This window comes from Danio rerio, chromosome 24, assembly GCF_049306965.1.
Source record: "Danio rerio strain Tuebingen ecotype United States chromosome 24, GRCz12tu, whole genome shotgun sequence".
NCBI classification, from domain to species: domain Eukaryota; kingdom Metazoa; phylum Chordata; class Actinopteri; order Cypriniformes; family Danionidae; genus Danio; species Danio rerio.
The window spans coordinates 3,484,893-3,509,516 of NC_133199.1; the positions used below are offsets into that span (position 1 = coordinate 3,484,893).

At 35.4% G+C, this 24,624-nt stretch overlaps 2 protein-coding genes across 22 annotated transcripts in view; one reads left to right on the plus strand and one right to left on the minus strand.

Annotated features, from left to right (window-relative positions):
- Nucleotides 1–24,624, minus strand: part of sugct (succinyl-CoA:glutarate-CoA transferase) — a 301,335-nt gene that overhangs the window by 260,487 nt on the left and 16,224 nt on the right. For 8 of the 20 annotated variants that reach the window (XM_068217106.2, XM_073940524.1, XM_073940525.1 and 5 more), the window contains 4 exons: nt 2,258–2,309; nt 2,074–2,147; nt 684–769; nt 211–261 (listed from right to left, as the gene is read on the minus strand). In XM_068217106.2, the coding sequence (XP_068073207.1) occupies nt 211–261; nt 684–769; nt 2,074–2,122 (186 nt within the window). In that variant the 5' untranslated portion in view covers nt 2,123–2,147; nt 2,258–2,309. 20 annotated transcript variants of the gene reach the window in all.
- On the plus strand, nt 5,718–24,304 carry gyg1b (glycogenin 1b). Of its 2 annotated transcripts, none has more exons than XM_009297232.4 (7): nt 5,718–5,791; nt 7,885–8,020; nt 8,105–8,279; nt 10,300–10,462; nt 17,068–17,194; nt 20,936–21,146; nt 23,451–24,304. In XM_009297232.4, the coding sequence occupies exons 1-7, from the start codon at nt 5,785–5,787 to the stop codon at nt 23,592–23,594; spliced, it is 963 nt and encodes a 320-aa protein (XP_009295507.1). In that variant the 5' UTR covers nt 5,718–5,784; the 3' UTR covers nt 23,595–24,304.

A 24,624-nucleotide genomic window follows, 5' to 3' on the forward strand; every position in this document is an offset into this window, starting at 1 on the left:
AAAGATTACAAATGTTATTGTATAAACATTAAAAGCAAATGAGTCTAAATGCAGATGTCTACTTTTGATCAACTAGAAGTGAAGTAATTATTTGTTGTTCCTAAAACTTGGATAGGTGGCAAGACTTTTGTCAGGTAGTGTATATACAGGCAAGGTGAGCAAAACAAAATAAATCAAACAACAACAAAACAAAATGTGTGATGTACTTACCTCAGTTACAACTTTGATCCCCTTTGGATATTTAAGGTTAACAGCAATGCTCTGCAATTATATAAAAAAAAACATCATGAACAGGAAGGGGAACCCAACTGAATTTTTCCAAGATACTAGTATTCAGCTTAAAGTGACATTTAAAGGCTTAACTGGGTCAATCAGGTTAATTAGGCAAGTCATTGTATAACAGTGGTTTGTTCTGTAGACAATTAAAAAACAACATTGCTTAAGGGGGCTAATAATTTTAACCTAAAAAAATTAAAAACTGCTTTTATTCTAGCTCCATTAAAACAAATAAGACTTTCTCCAGAAGAAAAAATATTATAGGAAATACTGTGAAAAATTCCTGAATCGGTTAAACATTTGCCAAAAAATAAAAAAATAAAAAAAACATCACAAGAGGGCTAATAATAATAATTGTTTTGACTTCAACTGTATAAATACAACATTTACAAAAACAAGGATTATACCTTTTTGTTCCTGTTCACACTGAGAAAATAAGCACTCTCTTCACCCAGAAATGGAGGACCCCAAGCTCTCGTGTCATCTCCGGAGCCTGTCACACATTCAGAGATCAGAAACACACACTGCAAGAGCTAAACAAAGAATCAGTTCTACATGACGTTAAGCATTTAATATGATGAATATCATTACAGTGTGAGCATTTAACATGAAAATAGCATTATCAACCTCAAAATATTTGCTCTAGTGGCACGCTTAGTCAAACGATGAATTGATGTGTATGTGTGCTAAATTAATATATGAACTTTGAGGGCACAGTGCTAAATCTCTTTCACTACATTCAACAGGTAAGCAAAGATGATTTTCTTCCTTCCTTCCTTCATAGATAGATAGATAGATAGATAGATAGATAGATAGATAGATAGATAGATAGATAGATAGATAGATAGATAGATAGATAGATAGATAGATAGATAGATAGATAGATAGATAGATAGATAGATAGATAGATAGATAGATAGATAGATAGATAGATAGATAGATAGATAGATAGATAGATAGATAGATAGATAGAGCAAATTAGCCTAAATGCAGGTGTCTTCTGTGATGTTACAGTCTTTCAATTTTTGTGATAATAAAATGTGACATATGTATTTATTTTTTATTTACTATGGTGGCAGATTACTCTAAAGACCACCACAAAATTCTCAGTTTCTCTGGATATACTACAAGTAAAATAAAATGAAATAATATAAAATAAAATTTCTTCCTATTTAAAAAAAAATGAATTTATTTATGTATTTACTTATTTAGGAAAAATTAGTCAGAATAACAAATGTTTTCAGTATTTTTGTAATTGAAAAACAGATTTTCCAAACAAATAACAAATAGTAATAATTATTAATAATAATAATAAACAATATATTTATATGTAGACAGACAGACAGACTAAATAAAATAGAATAAAATAAATTTAAATAAATAAATAAATGTGAGCAAAAATACTAGCATATTTTGGGAATGACAACCTCCTCTAAAGCTAAAGCTCAAGGCATAACAGTTATATGTGACATTAAAATTAGAATTTTTATTGTATAAACATTGAAAGTAAATTAGCCTAAATGCAGATGTCTACTTTAATAAAATAGAAAGTTTTCTACCTGATTTGAAATGAAAAAGAATATTGAAATGATGTATTTAATTATTTATTTTAGTTGAAAAGGTTAAAGTATAAAACTATAATAAAAGTTTTCAGTTTTTTTGTGATTGAAAAACAGTTAGTCCACCAAATTCTGATTTGATTCTGAAGTAAATCATGGTTATTGTGGCGTCAAAAAAATATTACAAATAAAATAAATAAAAATACATTTAATAACTTTACCACAATGTTGCACATACCTGGTCGCTCAACCTTGATCACTTCTGCTCCTAAATCTCCCAATATCATAGTAGCAAAAGGTCCAGCCAAAACCCTGCATAAAAACCATAAAGCAAAAAAAAATATATATATAAATATTCACTATCAAATAACATATTTTTTCTATATTTAATGGCGAATTTGATATGAATGAGGGACTCCTACCTTGTCAGATCTAAGACTTTAACGCCATCTAGTGGTCTGATCCGACCTTCACCTGCATTCAAGGAGAAATTCATTTAGTGTAAAGTAATATTTACACCCTTAACAATCATTTAACCAATTTCAATTGTATTCTGAGAAATTATTTTATTTAAATCTAAGCTACAACTATATAATAATCCCATTTAAAAACAGCACCAAAGCTAAATTCATCACTTGGATCAATGTTCAACTTGATTATATGATTAACAAAACACTGAAATCATACGTTATCTGACTTGTCAAAGGGCAAATGGGTTAACAAGTAACTTCTTAATCCTTTAAGAATTTAGTAAGAAACTAAATTTACTTGTTTATTATATATATTTAAGTTATATACTGCATATGCATGTGTGTTTGTGTGTATACGTATAAAAGATAATCAAACAGGTGTGCAGTCACAACATCTTGCTAATTGCTAAATATCATCTACTGTCTCCTATGGAAAACAACAATGTCTCCATCAACGTATGTCATCAACTGAAGTGCTAAAATGTCAAAGTAAGCAGTTGTACACCCGTTTTTCGAGTATTAAAACATTCCTGCACACTGATGATACTGTATTATTATCATCATCATCATCAGTCCGCACTCGTGTCGTGTGCGCGTGCACTGTTAGCGGGATAATGGACAGTTGAAAACATGCTACCTTGCAGCTTTGAAGTGAATGGTCGTCTTACATTCACACAGTTCGTCTTATTCGCTTGTAGAAACTGTGATGTTTTGCTTAGATGAGATAAAACTCTGATAACAGCGCTTCCCGACATGTTGACTCAAGGTTTACGCAAGCGACGTCAGTTTAAGCCGCGCCCCCTCTGCGCGTTCACAAGAGTCTTTGCAGATTTTTTTTTTTCATATTCGCACAGCGGGTTAGCTCGAAGAAAATATTTGGTTCGACATATTTGACAGCTTATAAACTGTTGTTAATGACTGAAATAAAAATAAAATAAATGACATGAGTTTTATTTTCCTTCGGCCGATTTTGCGTTTGAAAATTAGGATGGATTTTTTCTTTCATAATATGCATTTTTGTACTGTCTGTTTTGTTTGCTGTAACCTGATATACTAATGGAAATCCACCATAAAAATCTGGAGGAAAAATTAATCCGAATCACCGATAATCGTAAACGCCTGATTGGGTAGTAGTTATGACTCATTATCATACTTCCCCGGTTCAGTGATTACATTTAGAATTGCAAACATGTCATGTATTACAAAATTTCTAAAATATTTATGTTTAAATATACAAATGAGGCATGTTAATGGTTATAATGAATTATACTGATAATAATAATAATAATAATAATAATAATATCTTATTATTTATTAAAACGATATTATTATTATTATTATTATTATTATTATTATTATTATTATTATTATTATTATTATTATTATTATTATTATTATTATTTTAAAAGACATGCACACACTTTCTTACATTTATAGCACAAAAATCTCATCATTACATCCAGTTCAAAATTGTTGTTTCTTTGGACCCATTAAAGAGACAGTTATGGGAATACTTAACATTTAGATAGAAAATATTGCACAAAGACAGAAGAATAATGACAATTATAATGTTCACTGTTAAATAGATGATAATGTTGTATTATAACTGAAATCTACAAAAAAATAAAACAGCTAAAATGCGATACAGGAAACTGCTAGAATTGTATTTGGGGTGTTTTTTCCATTAGTCTGAAGTCTAAAAGCCTAAAATCATTGCACTGACAAGTGCATCAAAAAACTTGCAGTATCTCGCGATAATATAGTCTAATATGATATATTCAATTATATTTAATTACATTTTATTTAATTAATTTTATTTATTATATTATTATTTATGTATTGAGGTGGCGCAGTGGGTAGCATGTTCGCTTCAAAGTAAGAACGTCACTGGTTCGAGCCTCGGCTGTACAAGTGTACAATATCTGTGTAAATGAGAGTGTTTGGGTGTTTCCCAGTAATGGGTTGCAGCTGGAAGGGCATCCACTGTGTAAAACATACGCTGGATAAGTTGGTGGTTCCCCTGAATGTGGCGACCCCTGATGAATAAAGGGACTAAGCCGAAGGAAAATGAATGAATGAATGAATATCAAATGCAGATTTATTATATTACAATACAGCGCTCGGCATAAGTTTACCCCTCACAGATCAATATTTTAAATTCATATTTTCAATATGAAGCTATACAATATTATATCTGTGCTTATATATTAGATTAGTCAAAACCCAAATCTGGAGCTTATCTATCAGAATAACTTACGTTAACAGTCCAAAAACAAGTACAGCCAAATTTGAGTTATATAAAACTATTAAATACACATTTTAAAAAGAGGAAAAATCAAGAGAAGCAAAAAAAAAAAAGAAAAAAAAATTGTAGTTTGTAATTTATTTGCAATGTTTTACTTGAATTGAATTGTTTATTTTTCAACTTCTAAATTTGTTTGTTTGGTGAGTCTGGTGACTACAATATTATTTTAATAAATATATCTGTTTAATAAATCTGTTTTGTTAAAATGCAAATGTCAAAACACATAGCCTATATTCACTGAGAAATGGAGAAAAATATTCATTTTCTAAATGGAGAGTACTCAATTATGCTGAGCACTGTATATCTTATTACAGCACAAATCCATATAGTGTCTTTTTCTGGTTTACAAAAAGACGTCATGACATCCTTTATCTACATGTAATACAAAGTTTGTGTCAGTAAATAAATACCTTAACGCCAATAAATTTATTAATTTTATAGTCAATCAAAATCAAAACTACTCTGACCAGCAGGGGGCAGAGGTGACCAATACAGCTCTATTCTATTCTATTCTATTCTATTCTATTCTATTCTATTCTATTCTATTCTATTCTATTCTATTCTATCCTATTCTAAAGCTTTGGTGACTCAATATTTTCTGCATTTTTTATGTTACAGTTATTATATAATGTATTTATATAATGTTTTTAAAACAGAAAGACAGTCCTAATATCTTCTGCAACTAAAGGATTACTAGTAAAGTGCAGTGTATATCTGTTCACTATTTTAGAACAGCAAATCTATTCAACATACAAGCAACCACGCTATATTAATTAGCTAATGCATTATGCACCGTGAACATCAAAAAAATACTAGCTATACATGTTTTTAATAGAATATTCCAATGTATATTAGTTATTAATACATTAATATATGCACACAGTTTATAAAAGTATTTAAACAACCTAAAAGTATGTTCTTCCCTTTCCACTTATTATAAATTACACCTTGGGTCTTGTAAATCTGTCAACTACCCAAAAACACACACATATGTAAAGCCACACCCCTAAAACTATGTCATGAACCAATCACGGTTGTGTCCGCGGAGGCTTTCTGGTCACGTGATTGCTGGCAGTATATATAGCCACAGTCTGGGCTGGTATAAATGAACTGCAGTAAGAGAAACAGAGCCTCTTTGAGTGAAGTGACACTGCTGCTCTGACAAATATCAAGCATGGCAGGTATGTGGAAATTAACACGCTTTCTCAGTCTAGGTTGCATCATCTGTAAATTGAAGATAATAATATTATTATTAATAAAAATAATAATAATAATAATGATGATGATGATGATGATAATGGATGTATTTGCACATTGAGCTTTTTGATTTACGTAAATATAACACTCAAAAGGGTAACACTTTATTTTGATGGTCCATTTGAGTATTACTAGACTGTCTGCTTCATATCTGCTGATTCTGCTCCTTCTACAGACATGTCAACTTACACTAACCCCAACCCCAATCTAACAGTCTACGTGTAATCGAATGAGAATTATTCAGCATGCAGATGCAATATAAATTAAATTCAACAAACGGACCATCAAAATAAAGTGTGACCCTAAAAAGTTTTAGGAACTGTGCATGTGTATTTCATTGCTTATTATCATATATCTGGAACATAGTAAGTTGTGTAATATTTTGTACTGGCATGGTTCTCCTCCTTTAGTTTTTTAATAGCAATATATTTGTCACAAATTGGACTGTAGAGTTTTAACAATTATCTGAAGAGAACAAACTGTTGTTTATTATTTTGTATGTGGTTCAACTGAATCAGACTGACTTGAGTTACCTCAACGATTCATTGAAGCGAGAATCATTTTTAAAGTGTTTGACTCGGGGAACAGAGTTGAGGACTCGATGCATAACAGGTTTAATTTTAATAGACCATTTTCATTAATTACAATTTGTGTTAAAACTCATTCGAATGAGAGATATGAAATAGTTTGTTTATTGCAAATTCAAGCAATGCTTGTTTCTGAAATGCTTCATTTTGCGAGCTGAATCATGGCTAGGACTCAAATATGATTCACTACAGTCATTTTAATAAAACCGTTGTTAAAAATGTAACAACGTGAGTGTACTTTAATATTTTGGAGGATATGTTTCTCTAAGGAAAATGGGGTTAAAGAATGACTAAATCATTGTAAACAGTTGTTTGAAACGAATAGCTAAAAGGAATCAATTCTTGAGATCAAAAAATCTTATTTTTATATCCTTTAACGTTAAATACATTTATGATGATAACTTGTGGTCTCCTCACAGACATGTACACTTACATGTGTTGTTGTATGGAAGTATGCCATGAAGTTTTGGTCGAAATCTTGACACCATGACTGAAGGGATTTAAAGGAATAGTTCTCCCAAAAATAAAAATTGCGTCATTATTTACTCACCCTTGACTTGTTTTAATATTTTATTAATTTCTTTCTTCTGGTAAACACATAAGGAGATATTTTAAAGCAAGCACTTTTATTTATAATAAAGCACTTCATTATCTGCCCAAACAGTTTGGTATAATGAACACTTGTTGTGTGTATTGCCTCTTTATGTTGAATCACTGAATGCCACCTCAATTGCAAGCCGATTAGGACAGAAGCATCTGCTATATGACTAAATGTACAAATAAAATAAAATAAAAATAATACAAATAAACTAATAAAAAAATATAAAAAATTAAATTAAATAAAATAATTAAAATAAACAAATAAATAAAATACAATAAAAATATAAAGTAAATAATGAAAATAAAATACAATAAAAATAATAAAAAATATTAAAACTAAATAAAAATAATTAAAAATATTAAAATAAAATAAAACAATAAAAATAAATAATAAAAAATAAAATACAATAAAGATACAAAATAAATAAATAAAATACAATAAAAAATAATAAAAGGTAAATAATTAAAATAAAATAAAAATATTTAAACATTAAAAATAAAATAAAATAAAATAAATAAATTACATAAAATACAATAAACACAAAAAAATAATATAAATAAATAAATAAAAAATAAATAAAACATTTTAAAAAATAAAGAAAGAAAGAAATTAAATTAAATACAAAAATATAATAAAATCAATAAAAAATAAATTAAAATAATTAATAAACAAACAAATAAATAAATAAATAGATAAATAAATAAAGAAAATAAAATACATTGAAAATACAAATTGGAAAAATAATTAAAATAAAGTAAATAAAAAATCCAGTACATTTAATTTAAATAAATAATATTAATTATTAAAAACCTTCTGATTTATTTAGCAGATCAGGCTTTTGTCACTTTGGCCACCAATGACAGCTATGCGAGAGGAGCGATGGTGCTGGGAAAATCCCTCAAGAACCACAAGACTTCCAAAAAGCTGGTGGTGCTCATTGGACCTCACGTATCGGATCAGTCAAGGTAAAACATGTTCATCTAACCCACCATATTCTGTCGCAAACTTGTTTGATCTCCAACAGAAAACATTTTTTTTTAATTCTGTAGGGCGGTGCTGCATAACATCTACGATGAGGTCCGGCTAGTGGACGTGTTGGACAGTGGAGACGCAGCCCATTTGGCCATGATGAAGAGACCTGATCTGGGTGTCACTTTCACTAAGCTGCACTGCTGGACTCTCACGCACTACTCCAAATGTGTGTTCATGGATGCAGACACACTGGTGAGTGTTATATAGTGGGATTTCCAAGCAGATTTCAAGGCAGCTGGTTAACAGAGTTCAAGTTGTGCCTTGTCAAAACATGCATGAAATATTTATAATGCGGTTAGTCCGTGTGGTTTGCAGTGTCATTTGAATTACATTGTGCCTGATTGGATGTGTGAATCTATGCACTTTGTATTATGTTTAGCTTGTTGGACTCCAAAATGATGCTTATGTGCATGCATTCAATGCAGATTTTTGTAATTCCTCACATGACACATACAGTTCCCAGCATGAATAAGAAAAATGTATAGTTTTGATAAGTTTATAAACTAGTGCATTTTTATAAGAAATAATTGCATTTATAAAATTGTTTTACCCATAAACCAATAAAGCAGATTGGGTGATGGGCATTATCAGTATTGGGCAAGCTACTTGACAAATGTAGTGAGCTAATCTATAAGCTACTCTACTTAAAATCTTGCTTAACTACACTAAAGCTACCCCCTGGGAAACGTAACAAGCTAAGCTAAAAGCTACATGGCAAAAGTAGCTTAGCTACAACTAAGCTATTTTTACAATTTTCATTTTTAAATCGAAGCAACTCAAATCCAAGTCAATCATATCTTAGAGATTAATAAAACTGTCAATGAAACATATGAGGCAGAATAGTTCAGTTATTTACAGTAAATATTATGCTGTACTAAACAGAAACACATTATAGTATATAACAGCTAAAACAAAAAATCCAATAAAAGCAGGTGTTACACATTTAAAACACTATAGTCATATATAGTAAATGGAAATTTTTTTTAAATAAATAAATATATTTGCCAGAGGTGGCAGTAATGCACCAAAAAGTTTGTTTTCGAACACCGTAAAACAGGAAGAAGAAGGAATCATCCTTCTCCCTATCATATGGATTTACTTCCATCGGCTAAACACCAGCCTCACAGCTCAGTGAATGTCGGTGCCGTCACTTATTGATCCACGATCGGTAAATGTAGCTTGTGTGGACGCTACTTGACTAATAAAATAGCTTCGCTACTGAAAAGCTATTTGATTTAGAAAGTAGCGACGCTACAGCCACGCTACTGAGAAATGTAGTTAAGCTAGTAGCGTCACTACTTATATCGACGCTCCTGCCCAACACTGGGCATTATGTATACTAATTTGTGGGCTCTGTATATCTGATGCAGAATCTAAATGCAGTAATATTGTGAACTATTTAAAGCATTGTTCATAAATGTTTATATGTTATTATTATTATTTATAATTTATTCATGACTTTTCAGCAGCATTACTCCAGTCGTTAGTGTTATATGATCCTTGAGAAATCATTCTAATATTTTGATTAGCTGCTTAAAAGGAGAGTTCACCAAAAAATGAAAATGATGCTATCATTGAATCATCATACAACTACTTGTTCCTAATGTGTATGAGGTTTTTCTTCTTCTGTTGAACACACAGAAGATATATTGAAGAAAGTTAAAAAAAGAAACAGGCATTGACTTTCATGGTTTGTGTTCGGCAGAAGAAAGACAATTCATAAAGGTTTAGAAGCACTTGAGGGAGAGTGAATAGTGATGACATTTTCATTTTTGGGTGAACTATTCCTTTAAGAATCATTTCTGATTATAAAGTTCGGAGAACAGTGGTGCAGCTGAATATTTCTGTGGAAACCACTATATTATTTCAGTATTCTTTAATGAAGAACTGGATTTATTTGATTTGATCTGTGTTTATTAGAACATGATTTATTTGTTTTATAAAAATTTACTCCAAACTAGTGCTGAACAATATATCATTTGAGCATCGATATCGCAAAGTGTGTATCTGCAATAGTCACACTGCAGGGTTAGATTATTTATAAAAAGTTAAAACAAAGATATTATTTACACCATGTACATGTTATTTTACATTTGATTGTTCAATTTCTGTACATTTATACTATTAGACTTGCCGGAAATGCATAAAGCACATTACAGTTACTGACATTACAGTTAGTACAAATCTAGTAAACATTTGCTGTTGGCTGTAGGTGGTATCAAACATTGATGAGCTGTTTGACAGAGAGGAACTGTCTGCAGCGCCGGACCCCGGCTGGCCCGACTGCTTCAACTCTGGTGTGTTTGTGTTTTGTCCATCCAATGAAACTTACGGGAAACTTCTGCAGTACTGTACACAACACGGCAGCTTTGATGGTAAGTACAGTGAAGCACTGCTGTCATTACTTTTTAAGTCAATCAAAAGCACCATGACACCGCCCCCCCCCCTCCAAAAAAGTATTGTAACTTTTTTTTTTTACTTCAACTATGTGCCCTGCCTAGCTAAATCCATCACTAGATTAACAACCACACTGAGGTATGGATAAAGTACATTTAGGAGGTTGTTGTATCAAGGTGCGTTCACACCAGAGGCAGATCAATCGCCAAGCGCAAGGCATTTACATGTTAAGTCAATGCAAAGACGCGAAAAGACATCCTGCAGAGCATATTGCATGAATGAGGTGGCGGGAATGACAGGATTCGCATGAATGAAACGGCATGAAGTGTCTTGATGATTAACGTGCTAAAATCTGAACTTTAGCAGACATTTGCACCGCATTAACCAATTTAGGAGCTTGCTCTTGTAGGAGCGCGATTATGACATAGTGCCTGTTGTTGGTGTCCCGAGGGGAATCCTCCAGCCGACACCATACAACAGCTCGTCCAACTGAGCTCCACTCAGTCTGAAGCACCATACACAATGATAGTATCTAGTTAATTCATTTTATTCTCATATACTATCATTGTGCCTGCTGCAGCCATGGTACAGCAGCAAAGTTTATTGATTATTGCACCAGAATGAGAGTATAGATCCTGGACATATCAGAAAACAGCAACTTTTCATTTTCCGTCACTCTTAGTGCACGATGCAACTACAGAAGTGTCAATCTTTAAACTGGAATTTTTTTTTTATTATTGAGCAATATGCTAATGGTCTAATCCAATACAATGATCCAAGCTAAGCTAATCTAAAAGTTCTCCAGCCAGACCTGGAGATCATTTATTCATTCATTCATTCACTTTCTTTTCAGCTTAGTCCCTTTATTCATGAGGCGTCGCAACAGTGAAAAGAACCGCCAACTTATCCAGCATATGTTTTACGCAGCAAATACCCTGACAGTTGCAATCCAGTACTGGAAAACACCCATACACTCTCACATTCACACACATACACTACGGACGATTAAGTTTACCCAAGTCACCTTTAGCGCATGCCTTTGGACTTGTGGGAGAAACCGGAGAAACTGGAGGAAACCCATGCCTACATGGGGAGAACATGCAAACTCCACACAGAAATGCCAACTGGCCCAGCTGAGGCTCGAACTAGCGACCTTCTTGCTGTGAGGCGTCAGCACTACCCACAGCGCCACCACATTCCTTCATTTTCCTTCACTTTAGTCTCTATTTCAGAGTTCGCCACAGTGTAATGACCTGACAACTATTCCAGCATTTGTTTTACACAGCGGATGACCTGTAGATCAGCTAAAAGAATGTAAAAGTGATACGACTCGACTATTTAACTTATAAAATGAGCCTATTTCCAAAAAAAGGCTGAGTGTTCCTTTAACAATAACCCTGCAGCAGAAACATCTCTGCATATAATAACACACCAGCAGTTTGCATGTGCTCATCTCACACACCCTGTCCGCATAATTAAGTCGCTCTTACTTGTTTGCATCACAAAATGACTTCAAGTGAAAAAGCCCAGCAGATCCTCATGAGTATTGCCCAACACAGCTGGTTCATAAACCCGGAGAGAGGAATCTGGCACAGGCGCTCTCAGCAAACAAAAGCCCTTTCAAGGCAACCCTCTTTTTCCCTTTTCTTTAGGAGCCAAAGGGCATTTTTCTGCAGCCACCTCTTGGCGAAGATGCTCGTTACGCAACATTTTATGGCTTTTAGTAATTTGGTAAAACAGGGAAGGAGCATGCATGTTTCTATTCTGCCCACAAAAAGTGCAGGGCGAGTAATTGTTTGCACATGCCAGATTGCATGAGAGGGTGATTTGCAGATTTATAATGTTTTGGTGTTAACGTTTTGAACGCGTTTGCAGCTCACCAACACAGTGAATCCATTATTATTGAGCCTGGCTGACATTTTTAGTGAGACCATAGAGGAACCAATTAGATTGCCGTGTTGTGAGGGTGGACTGCTGAAACTAATTGACACGGCTTACATTATGGAGACTGGCTGCTTTTCAAAAGCCTTTTGTTATCCCGCGGCTCTCGTAATTAAGCTCTCTGCTTATCGCAGGCTGTTTAAGCGCTACACTTCTCTTCAGTCTATTTTGGTTCATGGTGGTTTTGAAGTGACCAGTGGTCATCTTCTGACCATCATCTGCTCTGTTTAATGACGCGTCAGATCTCTTATGGTGTGGTAATTTGGAATGATTGCTTTATTTTTAGCTGGACGGTTTGTCATAACAGAGATTGCTTGAACTCTTCTTGACTGTTGTCATGTTGTTTCTTTTGGTGTTATTTGCTTAGTGAAACTGAAAGGGAAGAATTTAAGAACATAAAAGGACAATCAGAATGAAAATCAGAGTGTATTTCTGTATAAAAGATGACAGCGATGAGTGTTATTTGTTTGATTGCTATAGTTCAGTGCCTCCCAAAGGTTTGAAATTGGGATGGTAGCCGGATTAAAACACCATTTGACCACATCATATAAATAGATAACTATATCCGACAAACAATATATAATGAAACTTTTAACAATAATTTTATTTATTATACATTGTTATACACAGTCTCTTTTCAATGGGTTAAAGTAAAAAAAGGACATCCACAATTTCTCTTACTTTTATTCTATTCAGGAGCCATGTGCACCCACTGACAGATCAAATCTGCTCCTCTCTTTCTTTCAAGTTCAAAGAAAATTGCCTTTGTAATATATAACATCATGAAATTAATTAAAAAATCAACAAACGAGAAATAAATGACAGAAAAATTCATAAAAACAGACCATATCTCTAAAAATGATCATAAATAATAGTCCTCTGAGTAAATAGTAAAGTTTTTCTGAGTTATTTAGATAAAATATATATTAATTTAATGTTTCTCTCGCTCTCGTGACACTGCAGTCAGTTGCGAAGCCAAGCAAAAGTAGGCTTAAGTAAAAAGGTAATGTAAAAGCACAGACAAGCTTTAGAAAGCAAAAGTATAAGTTGAATCCTGGACATTTTATGAGATTTATAACCCGGTCGGAAGAAAGTCCCAAAAAGGCGCACCTCTGTGAGTTTGCAGAGCTTGTGAGACTGTGGGAGTGTTGACAAGTCATGCGCACACAGAATGAAACAGGTAACCAATAGAAGATTTTCCACTACTTAATCAATTGTGAATGTTTGGTTATTGGGAAGATACAAGAAATGCAAAGGATGTTAACAACGGTAAAAAAAAAAAAAAAAGAAGAAATCACTAAATATTATTGGGCGGCCGCTAATAAAACTGGGTGGCCCGCCCAAGTAAAGTCTATGCGTGGGAAGCACTGCTTACTGTAATTAATTTACTTATATTCTGAAAAAGAGATTACTTAACAGTCTTATGAACACCCCCTACAAGTAACGCACTGCCATAAAACCTTTATAATCATGACATGACACCTAACGAAAATTAATGAGATTTTATGCAAGCTTATGTCATTAAAGTCCATGTGAACCAGAAGTTTTCCTCTCTCCTATGCACTTCTGACTAAAATGGAATATTGAGTAGGGGGTGGGGCTTTTTTTGCGAATCATTCCTTTTTTGCAAACTAATGGTAAGAGGGGCGTGGCTAAGAATATTAGCCGTCAAAGTGATGTCAACAGAGAAGTAACGCCGCCACTCCAAACAAATAGTCCAATTTTGATTGAAGATCACCAAAACACAAGTTTTTTCAGTGGATTAACTTAAATAATAACAATGTGCACTGAAAGATGTTAATAAGCAAAATAATCATTGTGGGCAGAATTACAATTTCAATACTCCACTGTTTAGAGCAAGGTAGGGCCCCAAACTGATACTGTTCAGGGCCCCGGGATGTACAGGGCTGGCCCTGATCGGCTGGGTGGGTGTTGAGTTACATGTCTTTGGACAAATATGATGATGTTACACTTGTCCTGAGAGTCAACACTCCCAAAGAGCATCTCATGCTTGCAAAAGCCACTGCATGCTCGTTGCGTTTTTTTTACTGAGGTGCAAATTTTTAATTATATAAGACAGAATTTGCTGTGGTAGGAAAAGCCACTGTGGACCTTTTGTTTTTCTTTTTGATATTAGAAAGGGATGAGTTTGTTGTCATCCGCTGTGTAAAAACTTGCTGGATAAGTTGGCGGTTCATTCCACTGTGGCGACCCCGGATTAATAAAGGGACTAAGCCGACAAGAATGAATAAATGAAAAAAATTAGTTTGTTGTCTTTAACTCCCGGACATCTCTGAGTTTATGCAGTTACATAAGTTTATTTCTCATCTTTGGACTGGAAACTTAGCTATCAACAAACAAGAGTGTTTCAAGAGTGTTTCTGCATCAGAAAAAGAAACCGAGCAAATCACTTCCAGTCCTCGTTGGCCGCTCAGACACCAGGCATCCCAAAAACAAAGCATCAGTTTGTTCACCCATACCTGCAGGTTTCAAAGTATCCGTGCACCAGTGAATCGAACAGGCATCCCTCCATTTCCTCCATTATTACAGCTCTGCGGACCCGAGGCCGTCACATGCTCTCGTTCTCATCCTCTGCCAATGTAAACCAGCGAGGGAGCGTTCGCATTCCTGCAGCATTCAGATCATCCTCTCAAAATGAGCTCAGAGATGTTTGTAGAGCCCCATGCAGAAGTAAAGCCCCGCAGGAGCATCTGAATTCTGTTTCTGGGCTCCTGAGGGCACACCCAGATTAAATGACGGCGGGTTGGTTTAACTGGTATACCGGCATGCTTTGTGAACACATTATTCTGGTCAATCTGTTAAAGGTACGTAGAGTTATTAAGTGCGCTAGGCTGGCAGGGACTACATTTCTTCATTTCCTCATAGCGTGCGCAGATGTTGATGTGTTTCAGAGCAGAGGATGGCAGTGAATTATAAGAGCAGTCCAAACAGAGGTCACTTTCAAACATGCCGCTTTCTGTTGACCCAGGGCAGAAAATTCATGTTCTCCACTCAAAGATGATCCAAATCGTTTAGAGGAGCTTTGAAGGACACTTATGACGAAAATCATATTTAATGAGCTGTTTGGACAGAACTGTGTGTAGGTATAGTGTGTCCACAGTCATATTAGGGTGATATAAAGACAATATGGTTTCCGCTACATTCATTCTTCCATGACAGGGCGCCACACCAAAATTCATCCCGCCATTACAGCTTCTCGTTCAAATCATTCAGTCATTGTTGTTGTTGTTTTTTAAAAGCGGGTTATAATGGCACCAAAACGCATTAAAATGTAAGTGAATTATAACAGCGCAAGCTTTTCTGTTACCGCAGCAGTGCTGTGCGTTATTTGCTTAACCCTGACTGACAGGTGCGTGATGCATGAGGCCAGCAAACACGATGTAGCTTTCAGTTGAGATGACCAGTTTCCATAATTATACTTTATTTATAGATAAAGGTCTGTGGTTCTGCATACAAAGACTTTATCTTGCTGGAGTTTATTTATTTGTATGTTTGATAATTTATGTATTTATTCATTATGAGTTTGTTTATCTGTTGTTTTAATTACTTAATAAATAACACAAAAACCTATTGATTCATTTATTTATTACAGCTTAGTCCCTTCATTAATCTTGGGGTCACCACAGCAGAATGAACCGCTAACCTATCCAGCACAAGTTCCACATTGCAGATGCCCTTTAGTCTACAACCCATTACTGGGAAACATCCACACACACCCCATTCACACACATTCACTACGGACAATTTAGCTTACACCCACGCGAACATGGGGAGAACATGCAAGCTCCACACAAAAACACCAACTGACCTAGCCGGGGCTTAAACCAGCGACCTTCTTGCAGTGAGGTGAATGTGCACTACTGTGCCACCCTATTAATTAATTCACTATTTTATTTAATTATTTATTTCTTTGAATTATTTTCATTTAGTTATTTACAGTTGAAGTCAGAATTATTCGCCCCCATTAGGTTTTAATTTTCTTTTTTAAATATTTCCCAAATAATGTTTAACAGAGCAAGGAAATTTTCACAGTATTGTCTGATAATATATTTTCTTCTGGTGAAAGTCTTATTTGTTTTATTTAGGCTAGAATAAAAGCAGATTAAATTTTTATATGAACCATTTTAAGAACAAAATTATTAGCCCCTCAATTATCGATAGTCTACAGAACAAACCATCGTTATACAATAACTTGCCTAATTACCCTAACCTGCCTAATTAACATAGTTAAGCCTTTAAATGTCACTTTAAGCTATGTAGAAAAAATATCTAGTCAAATATTATTTACCGTCATCATGGCAAAAATCAAATAAATCAGTTATTAGAAATTAGTTATTAAAACTATTATGTTTATTTTATGTTTATGTCTCCATTAAACAGAAATTGAAGGCAAAAATAAACAGGGGGGCTGATAATTCAAGGGGCCTAATAATTCTGACTTCAACTGTACACATTCATTTTATTTGTTTATTCATTTACTTATTTTCATTGTCTTTTGTCATTTAAATTATTGTTTGTTTATTTCAGAATTGATTATTGCATTCTTAAATATTTAAAGTAAAAAAAAAATCCACTTATTCCTTTGTTAATTGACATTATTGTATAACTGTTTGTCCCTCAGGAGGGGACCAAGGAGTTCTGAATGGCTTCTTCAGCGACTGGGCAACAGCCGACATCACAAAACACCTTCCCTTCATCTACAACATGAGCAGCATCGCCATCTACACCTACCTTCCTGCTTTCAAACAGTATGTGTGACTGTACCAGTCTTACTGAGGTCTCAGGCTTGTTAAAAACTTTGCACTAATAAAACATTAAAAAGATGGCTCAGTGGTCATCTCACAGCAAGAAGGTTGCTGGTTCAAGTCCCGGCTGAGATTATGCTCTTTTCAAAAGATACAAATGCCTTTGTGTCAGCATAGTGGCAGAGTCAAAAACAAGACTAATGTCCTATGCTAATGAGGGAGAGATGGGCACTAATGGGCGGAGCTATCCCCCTCTGATGACACGTACAAAGAGAGAATGTCAATCAAAGAGTTTCTGCAGTGTTTCCATCAAGCGTGATTATAAAAAAATAATTAAATTAATACATTTTTACCATTATAAGCTGCTTATATTCACAGACATTACTGTGTTTAAACCACTTATAAAAATGAGCTTGCATAATAGGCCGCTTTTAACATTTCTATAAGCCTGAGTGTGACTTGTCCACTTCTCCAGCAGCCCTGAGTCTCCACATGCCTCTGTCTATATCACTGATGCTGGCATGTGTTGGCCTTCAGGACGGTACAGTAAGAAGATCCACACACCAGTCACATGAAGACTAATGCCCTAACATCAGGTTACAGAGGCAGAGGAAAGAGAAGTGAGACACACTAAATCACCTGACACACTCGCGCTAATGCGAACATGTTTTCAGCTGCCAGCAACAGTATGAGTGTTGTCAGCTCAGTTTTACACCATATTTTTAAATGCACGTGGCTGGTTTTAACCCACAGAAAAGGTTAAAAAGTCAGAGCAGGTTTTAATTTGTCCAATTCTGTATGGGGATTTTTGCTCCCAATTTTCATGAGCTGAAAATGTCTTAAATCTCTGAAATATTGTTTACCATTTGTCTAAATAGGTGTTAGTGAGCACTTCTTCTTTGCCAAAATAATACATCCACCTCAAAGCAGTGCCATATCAAGATGCTGATTAGACAGCATGATTATTGCCGTCTATATATATATATATATATATATATATATACATATATATATATATATATATATATATATATATATATATATATATATATATATATATATATATATATCCTTTTTTCGGATGAGACGTAAAACCGAGGTCCTGGCTCTCTGTGGTCATTAAAAATCCCACGGCACTTCTCGTAAAGAGCAGGGGTGTAACCCCGGTGTCCTGGCCAAAGTCCCTCAATCGGCCCTTACGATTATGGCCTCCCAATCATCCCCATCCACTGAATTGGCTCTATCACTAGCCCCTTTCACACATACAGACCTTTCCGGAAAATTGCCGGCAATTTTCCGGAAAGGTTGTATGTGTGAACAGGTCCTTTTTGAAAATACCGGTAAATTCGTTCTGGCTATTTTCCGGAAAGAGAAGTTGTAACATTACCGGCAATTTGCCGGAATGCTGCGCTGTGTGAATGCAGAAGGAAGATTCCCGTAATAAGCGCGTGCACGTCTAGAACGTGCTGACGTGAGACGCCTGCTTTAGCCAATCACAACATTCAGACGCGTTTACGTCCGCGCGGTTCATGAGAATAAAAGCCTTTGAATATTTTTCCAGACACATTTAGCTGCTAGAAGTTAGTCAGATCACGTTTATATGTTCTTCTTAATGCCAACTGTGTAAATAATCATCGATGAGATGCTTATGATAAGCCGTTGTTTGTTTACCTTCAAGCTTTGCGTGTGCCTGTGAAAACAGCCTGTGAGCGCCTGCACACGCACATATTATGAATCTCGACATGCGAAAGTGATCCTGCGAAAGTTGTTCACAATATTGATCATCCACAGAGTTTGTAATTTATAGTCAAATGTTTACAAATACAAGCGCAGCCGTTCAAAGCTCATTTGTAGTGAATGATGTCAGAATTTACCGGTATTTTGGAATGGATGTGTGAATGCTCTTTTCCGGAAAATTTCCGTAACGTCCTCGCCTGTGTGAACAGCGCATTTTTGAATATACCGGTAAAGTCGTTCCGGAAATTTTCCGGATATTTACCGGTATCACTGTGTGAAAGGGGCTACTGTCTCTCCACTCCACCAATAGCTGGTGTGTGGTGAGCGCACTGTCGCCGTTGTCCTGTGGCAGCCATCACATCATCCAAGTGAATGCTGCACACTAGTGGTGGTGTGGAGAGACCCCCCCTCATGATTGTGAAGCGCTTTGGGTGTATGGCCATACACAATAAATGCGCTATATAAACACACATTACATTACATTACATATTGCACAGGGGTGGTTTAGGCTGGCCACACTAAGGGTCTCTCACTATTAGAGATGCAACGATTGTATATTTTGGTAGTGCGGTTCGAATCTGAGAAATAATCACGGTTATCACGATTAATATGCATTCATTACTTTCAAAACACTACTAGTTTAGAAAATCATATAAAAACTCCTTATATTTTAATGTGTTATTTTTTGCTCCTCAGTAACCAAACAATACAGTACACAATAATAAAAAACAATAGTGCATTTTTTACATTTAAATACATGTAATAGTTTTACACTGAAAATAAATAACAGAACAATGATTAAATAAATAAACAAATAAATGGAATTTGTCTAATGTAAATCTATTGCAAGTATTTAATCATGTATTTTAATACATGATTTAAGTATTTAATCTCTTTTAAAGAGGACAAATATGTGTCCACAAATATGGATACAGTGTGGACGAGATATGTGAACGGCCCTTTATAGCCTGAGCTATAGTATATAGCTTGAGCCATAGCTAATCCAGTGTGTGTGTGTGTGTGTGTGTGTGTGTGTGTGTATTAGCCTATGTGTACAAGGACCTTTAAACTAGCACACCGTTGGCATGACTTTGTTTAGTTTCATCAGTTTTATTCCATGCAAAAACACGGTGTTGAGAAGCCTTTACGATAAATTAACCGTGACGAATTAAAGTGCAATTAATAGTGAAATCCGTTAATCATTGCATCCTTACTCTCTATGCTATCCAAACCATGTCTAGGAGAGTTTCCCAGTTTGTTTGACAAGTGTGAGTGCTTCTAATCAGACTCAGGCACGATTCAGTTGGCCGGCCCTGGCCCGGTTGGAAGAAGAGTGCCAGAGCATGGTTCACTTGGGCTTTGGCGCGGTACGCTTCTAGTGTGAGAGCAAAGCGCGCCTGAGCCCGAAACTGAAGATGCAACATCACTTTTAAGGGACTGTTTCATATGGATTTAATCATTCTTACTTTTAAAGGAACGTGGACTGTCAAAGTTTTAAGACCTTAACCCCTCACTGCATGACAGCTGCACCTTCAGCAAACCTCCTAACTCCTGCAGCACGATGACTTATGATTATTTATGAGCGTCAAAAGTGGCTGATCTGTTCAGCGAAATATTTGACTGCGTGTCACCGCATCCCAAATGACTAAAACAATATAACTTAAGCAATGTCTACTGTAAGCGTGCTCAGGTTCGGAAGGCAAAATGCAGTATGTCCATAAGGCTGGACCACATGCCAGAGTGTGTGTGTGGTCACATGATGTGCGTTTTCAGCATTGTAGTGTGGACAGAGATCTTTTCAGAAACACTAGGTGAAACGCCAGTGTGGATGTGGATCATTATCATTCAAAAACGCTGTTTTAGAACTAAAACGTATTAATGTAAACGGGACCTAACATCTGCAGGGTTATGATCAAGCATAGGCTGAGTAAATAATAACATTAATTTGGGTGTACTATCCCTTTAATACGACCAGCTTAAAAACAGGGCTGGTTTTTCTGTCAACAGATATGGTGCAAATGCGAAAGTCGTGCACTTCCTGGGCCAGATGAAGCCATGGAGTTACACATACAACCCGAGTCAGAGGAGACTGAAGGGGGACATGCAGGGGTCATTAGACCCCAGTTTCCTGCTGGAGTGGTGGGCTTTATACAGCGGTGAGGTGGTGCCACTGCTGATGGGAGATTATGGAGACCAACCCTTCTACTCCGGCTGCGAGGTCAGACACACACACACACAGAAAGATAGAGTGAGTGAGTGAGTGAGTGAGTGAGTGAGTGAGTGAGTGAGTGAGTGAGTGAGTGAGTGAGTGAGCGAGCGAGCATGGTATATTTTCATGTGGGTTGTTTTATCACTGACAGCTTGTGTATATTTTATGTCGTGTATTAAAATAGCATTTGAGAAATATGAAAAAAAATGCAATTATTAATTTCGTAAATCATCTGGATGACTATGGTGATACCTGTTAGATGTATTTACTTTATTTTACCATACTCACTTGCGCATTTTAAAAACCACTGTGTCAGCTTGACCTTCATCTTGTGATTGCAGAGATTATTTCAAGCTGTAGCCTATACAACTTTTTTTGTAATTACCATTTTTTATGAATTTCCGTATGTTCAAAAAAGCAAAGCAAACATTAAAACAATTCCTTTAAAGCTTGGGCTAGTTTGCACATCATGATTTTGCCAAGTACGATGTGATCCTGGATTAACATCTATCTAAACCCAAACAAAACTGTCTCTTCTGCGGTATATCAGTTTTAATATTCAATAATAGCCTTTATAAAAGTATGACGTACAATGTATACAATATAGGAAATTACGACAAGCAATCAGTCAAATATGTAGAATCATTGTACGTAGTCACATTGATATATTAACTTATCTTTGTGCTCAGCCAAAACACGTTACCTGAAACAAGTGATAGATTCAAAAGACCAAAGAGGAATATGTCAGATAGAGACAGGAAGAATTAAATATCACATTTAACAACTACAGTAAGACGCGATCCAGCGGTGGATCCTTGCTGATCTGTCCAACTTGTGCTGCTCTCACCTGGGGAGATGTGCTCAAAGCTCCCGCTGCCTGCCTTGAGCTCAGATGTGCGCATAAGGCTGCACCACATGCCAGTAGATCAGCAGTTTCTGAAATACTCAGACCAGCTGGCAACAACAACCATGCTACGTTCAAAGTCACTTAAGTCCCCTTTCTTCCCCATGTCTACATGCCTAAATGCATTGAGTTGCTGCCATATGATTGGCCGACTAGAAATTTGCATTAACGAGCAGTTGTACCTAATAAAGTGGCCGGTGCATGTATATGTAAATGCAGGAACAGGTCCTAATTGGTGAAATCAGGTTGCCGGGGCTATTTTCCTCCAAGTCCCATTAATTCCTGAACCACTGCTGTAAAATTAACAGAAGCCAGACATTTTCTCAACTAAAAAAAACTTAGTCATCTTTTAACAGCATAAGACAAGGATCTAAATCAAAGTGTAACTTTAATTTTATTTTATGGTTATTTTTTTAAAGTTTAAGCTACATGTTTCCAGAAGTTGGATCTGACCAGAGAGACCCCAAAACATATGCATGAAAGCATCACTGGAATTATTGTTGCACAGCCTGTAATTAGGATTTGGTTTCATCAGATATATCGCTTATATGCACTCCTAAAAGGTACAGGAGCTGTCACTGGGGCAGTATCTTTTCGAAAAGTTACATATTTGTACCTGAAGTATCCATAATGGTACTTCAAAGGTACTTTTTAGGTACATTTGGGTACTAACATGCACCTTTGAGGAACCATGGGGTATATGCCGAGCTAGTGCTGTTCCCATGCTGATAAACTTCCGGTGACCTGTTATTGTGAACTTTTTTCCATTTTATACGGTACCTTTTACAGCATCGACGTTGTAATGTTATTAAAATACATTCAGTTAAATAAACTTTGACATTTACTTGGTTGCTCAAGCGTAAAATGGGAGAAAAAGCCGTTTACTCGCACGCGCCCGTCAGAATCGAAAGGCTAGCGCAGAAGCTCCATTGAATATACTGGGGTAAAATAAATGCTCATATTATAAAGACATGGAGGTGGAAAATGTAATTTGATGCAGTGCTTTTTGTACAATCTGAGGCCCACTTTAAATCGGACATCACTCAGCTAGTGCAGATCGCTGATTTTTAAAGAAAACAGACCTTAAACACACCGGTTTTTGCATTGGCATTCAGTTCGCCGGAAGCGCTTAACCCAGGTTACTGTCAAATTAAAAGTCCTATTAGCATGCTTCGGCATATACCCTATTGTGGACTCGAATATGTACCTTTTATAAAGGTACTGCCCCAGTGACAGCTCCTGTACCTTTATTTCTGAGAGTGTGGGGTGGAATACATCGTGTGTGCAATTTCAAAATGGATAAGAATGTGCGAGGGGTTTTGGAGGTAAGGCAGATTATTTGACCAGACTGTACAGAACTTTCTTTTAAATGACCGTCTGAATGTTAATGTGGCCTGTGTTGTGTTCAGGAGGATGTAGCGGAGAGCACTCATGTTCAGCCGATCATGTCTTCAGCCGAGCGAAAGCAGAAATGGGAACAGGGTCAGGCCGACTACATGGGAATAGACTCTTTTGACAACATTCAGAAAAAGCTGGATGTTTTCCTCAAATGATAAAATAAAAAATGTGAACACAGAGAGATCTGAAAAGGTGTTCAGCTATGCAAGACGCCAACTCCTCACTGTCTGCTTCATTCACTTTACTTTCGAAAAGCCATTTCAACTGTGAACTCTAGTGTTTTTACTCATTTCTAAAGGGAGTTTTGGGAAGTGTCAGTTTTCTCTTTCTCAAGCAAGTTTGAACATTTTAAAGGTTTATTTAAAGTCATTTCTGGACATTTACTGACACCTGCTGGTGTGGATGCATGGTTATGCAATAGAAATCTTTTTTTTTTTTATTACTCATGCCATTGTAAAAGTTCCCCATTCACATGATCAAATATATCAATTATTAAAAGGGGTAATCAATGTACCAAGCTGTTACTTAAAGTATTCAGCTGGCACATGTGGTGTTAGGACTACTGATGTGACTAAAATATTAAATGGCAAAAAAATGGCTTTTTCTCTTCTTCAATTTGTGCCTTAGTGTTTTACATTTTAAAGACGTGATGCTTTTAAATGTCAGCCTGATCTTGGTTTTCATTGTTTAATTAATTTCTGTCTCTGGTTTACAGATGTTGTTAGCTGCCAGCACTTGATTCTTTCTTCTTATTTTTTATATCTTTATATTTTTTTCTTTTTGTTTTTTTGCATCTGTTTTCCATTATTTGGTGTTACAGGGCCCTTGTCCCCCTCCAGCTACAAAATAAAGCCTTTAAAATACATTGTTTAATCCCTTTTTTAATTTTGCATTCATATGTTATAGATAGATAGACAGATACAGATTAAAGAAGGGATGAATGGAGTTAAGTTATAGTATTTAAAAAAGATGATCTGATCCAATATGCTTTTAGTTTAAAAGAAAAATAAAGACATGGATCAAGACTAGTAAACTACCAATGTACAGTTTTTAAACGCTTTATGAGAGAAAAACAACACTATTCTAATAATCTTAAATTCATAAATGGGTTCACAGCGACGTTTAGTGGTTATTGATGAAACTACATCTTAACAAAATCAAACCGGTTTGTCAAATTGACAAGTG

Bases quoted from the DNA above. Each gene is read 5' to 3' on its own strand.
- gyg1b (XM_009297232.4), top strand. The intron at 8,021-8,104 runs GTAAAACATGTT...TTAATTCTGTAG, and splicing joins CACGTATCGGATCAGTCAAG to GGCGGTGCTGCATAACATCT. The intron at 8,280-10,299 runs GTGAGTGTTATA...TGTTGGCTGTAG, and splicing joins TCATGGATGCAGACACACTG to GTGGTATCAAACATTGATGA.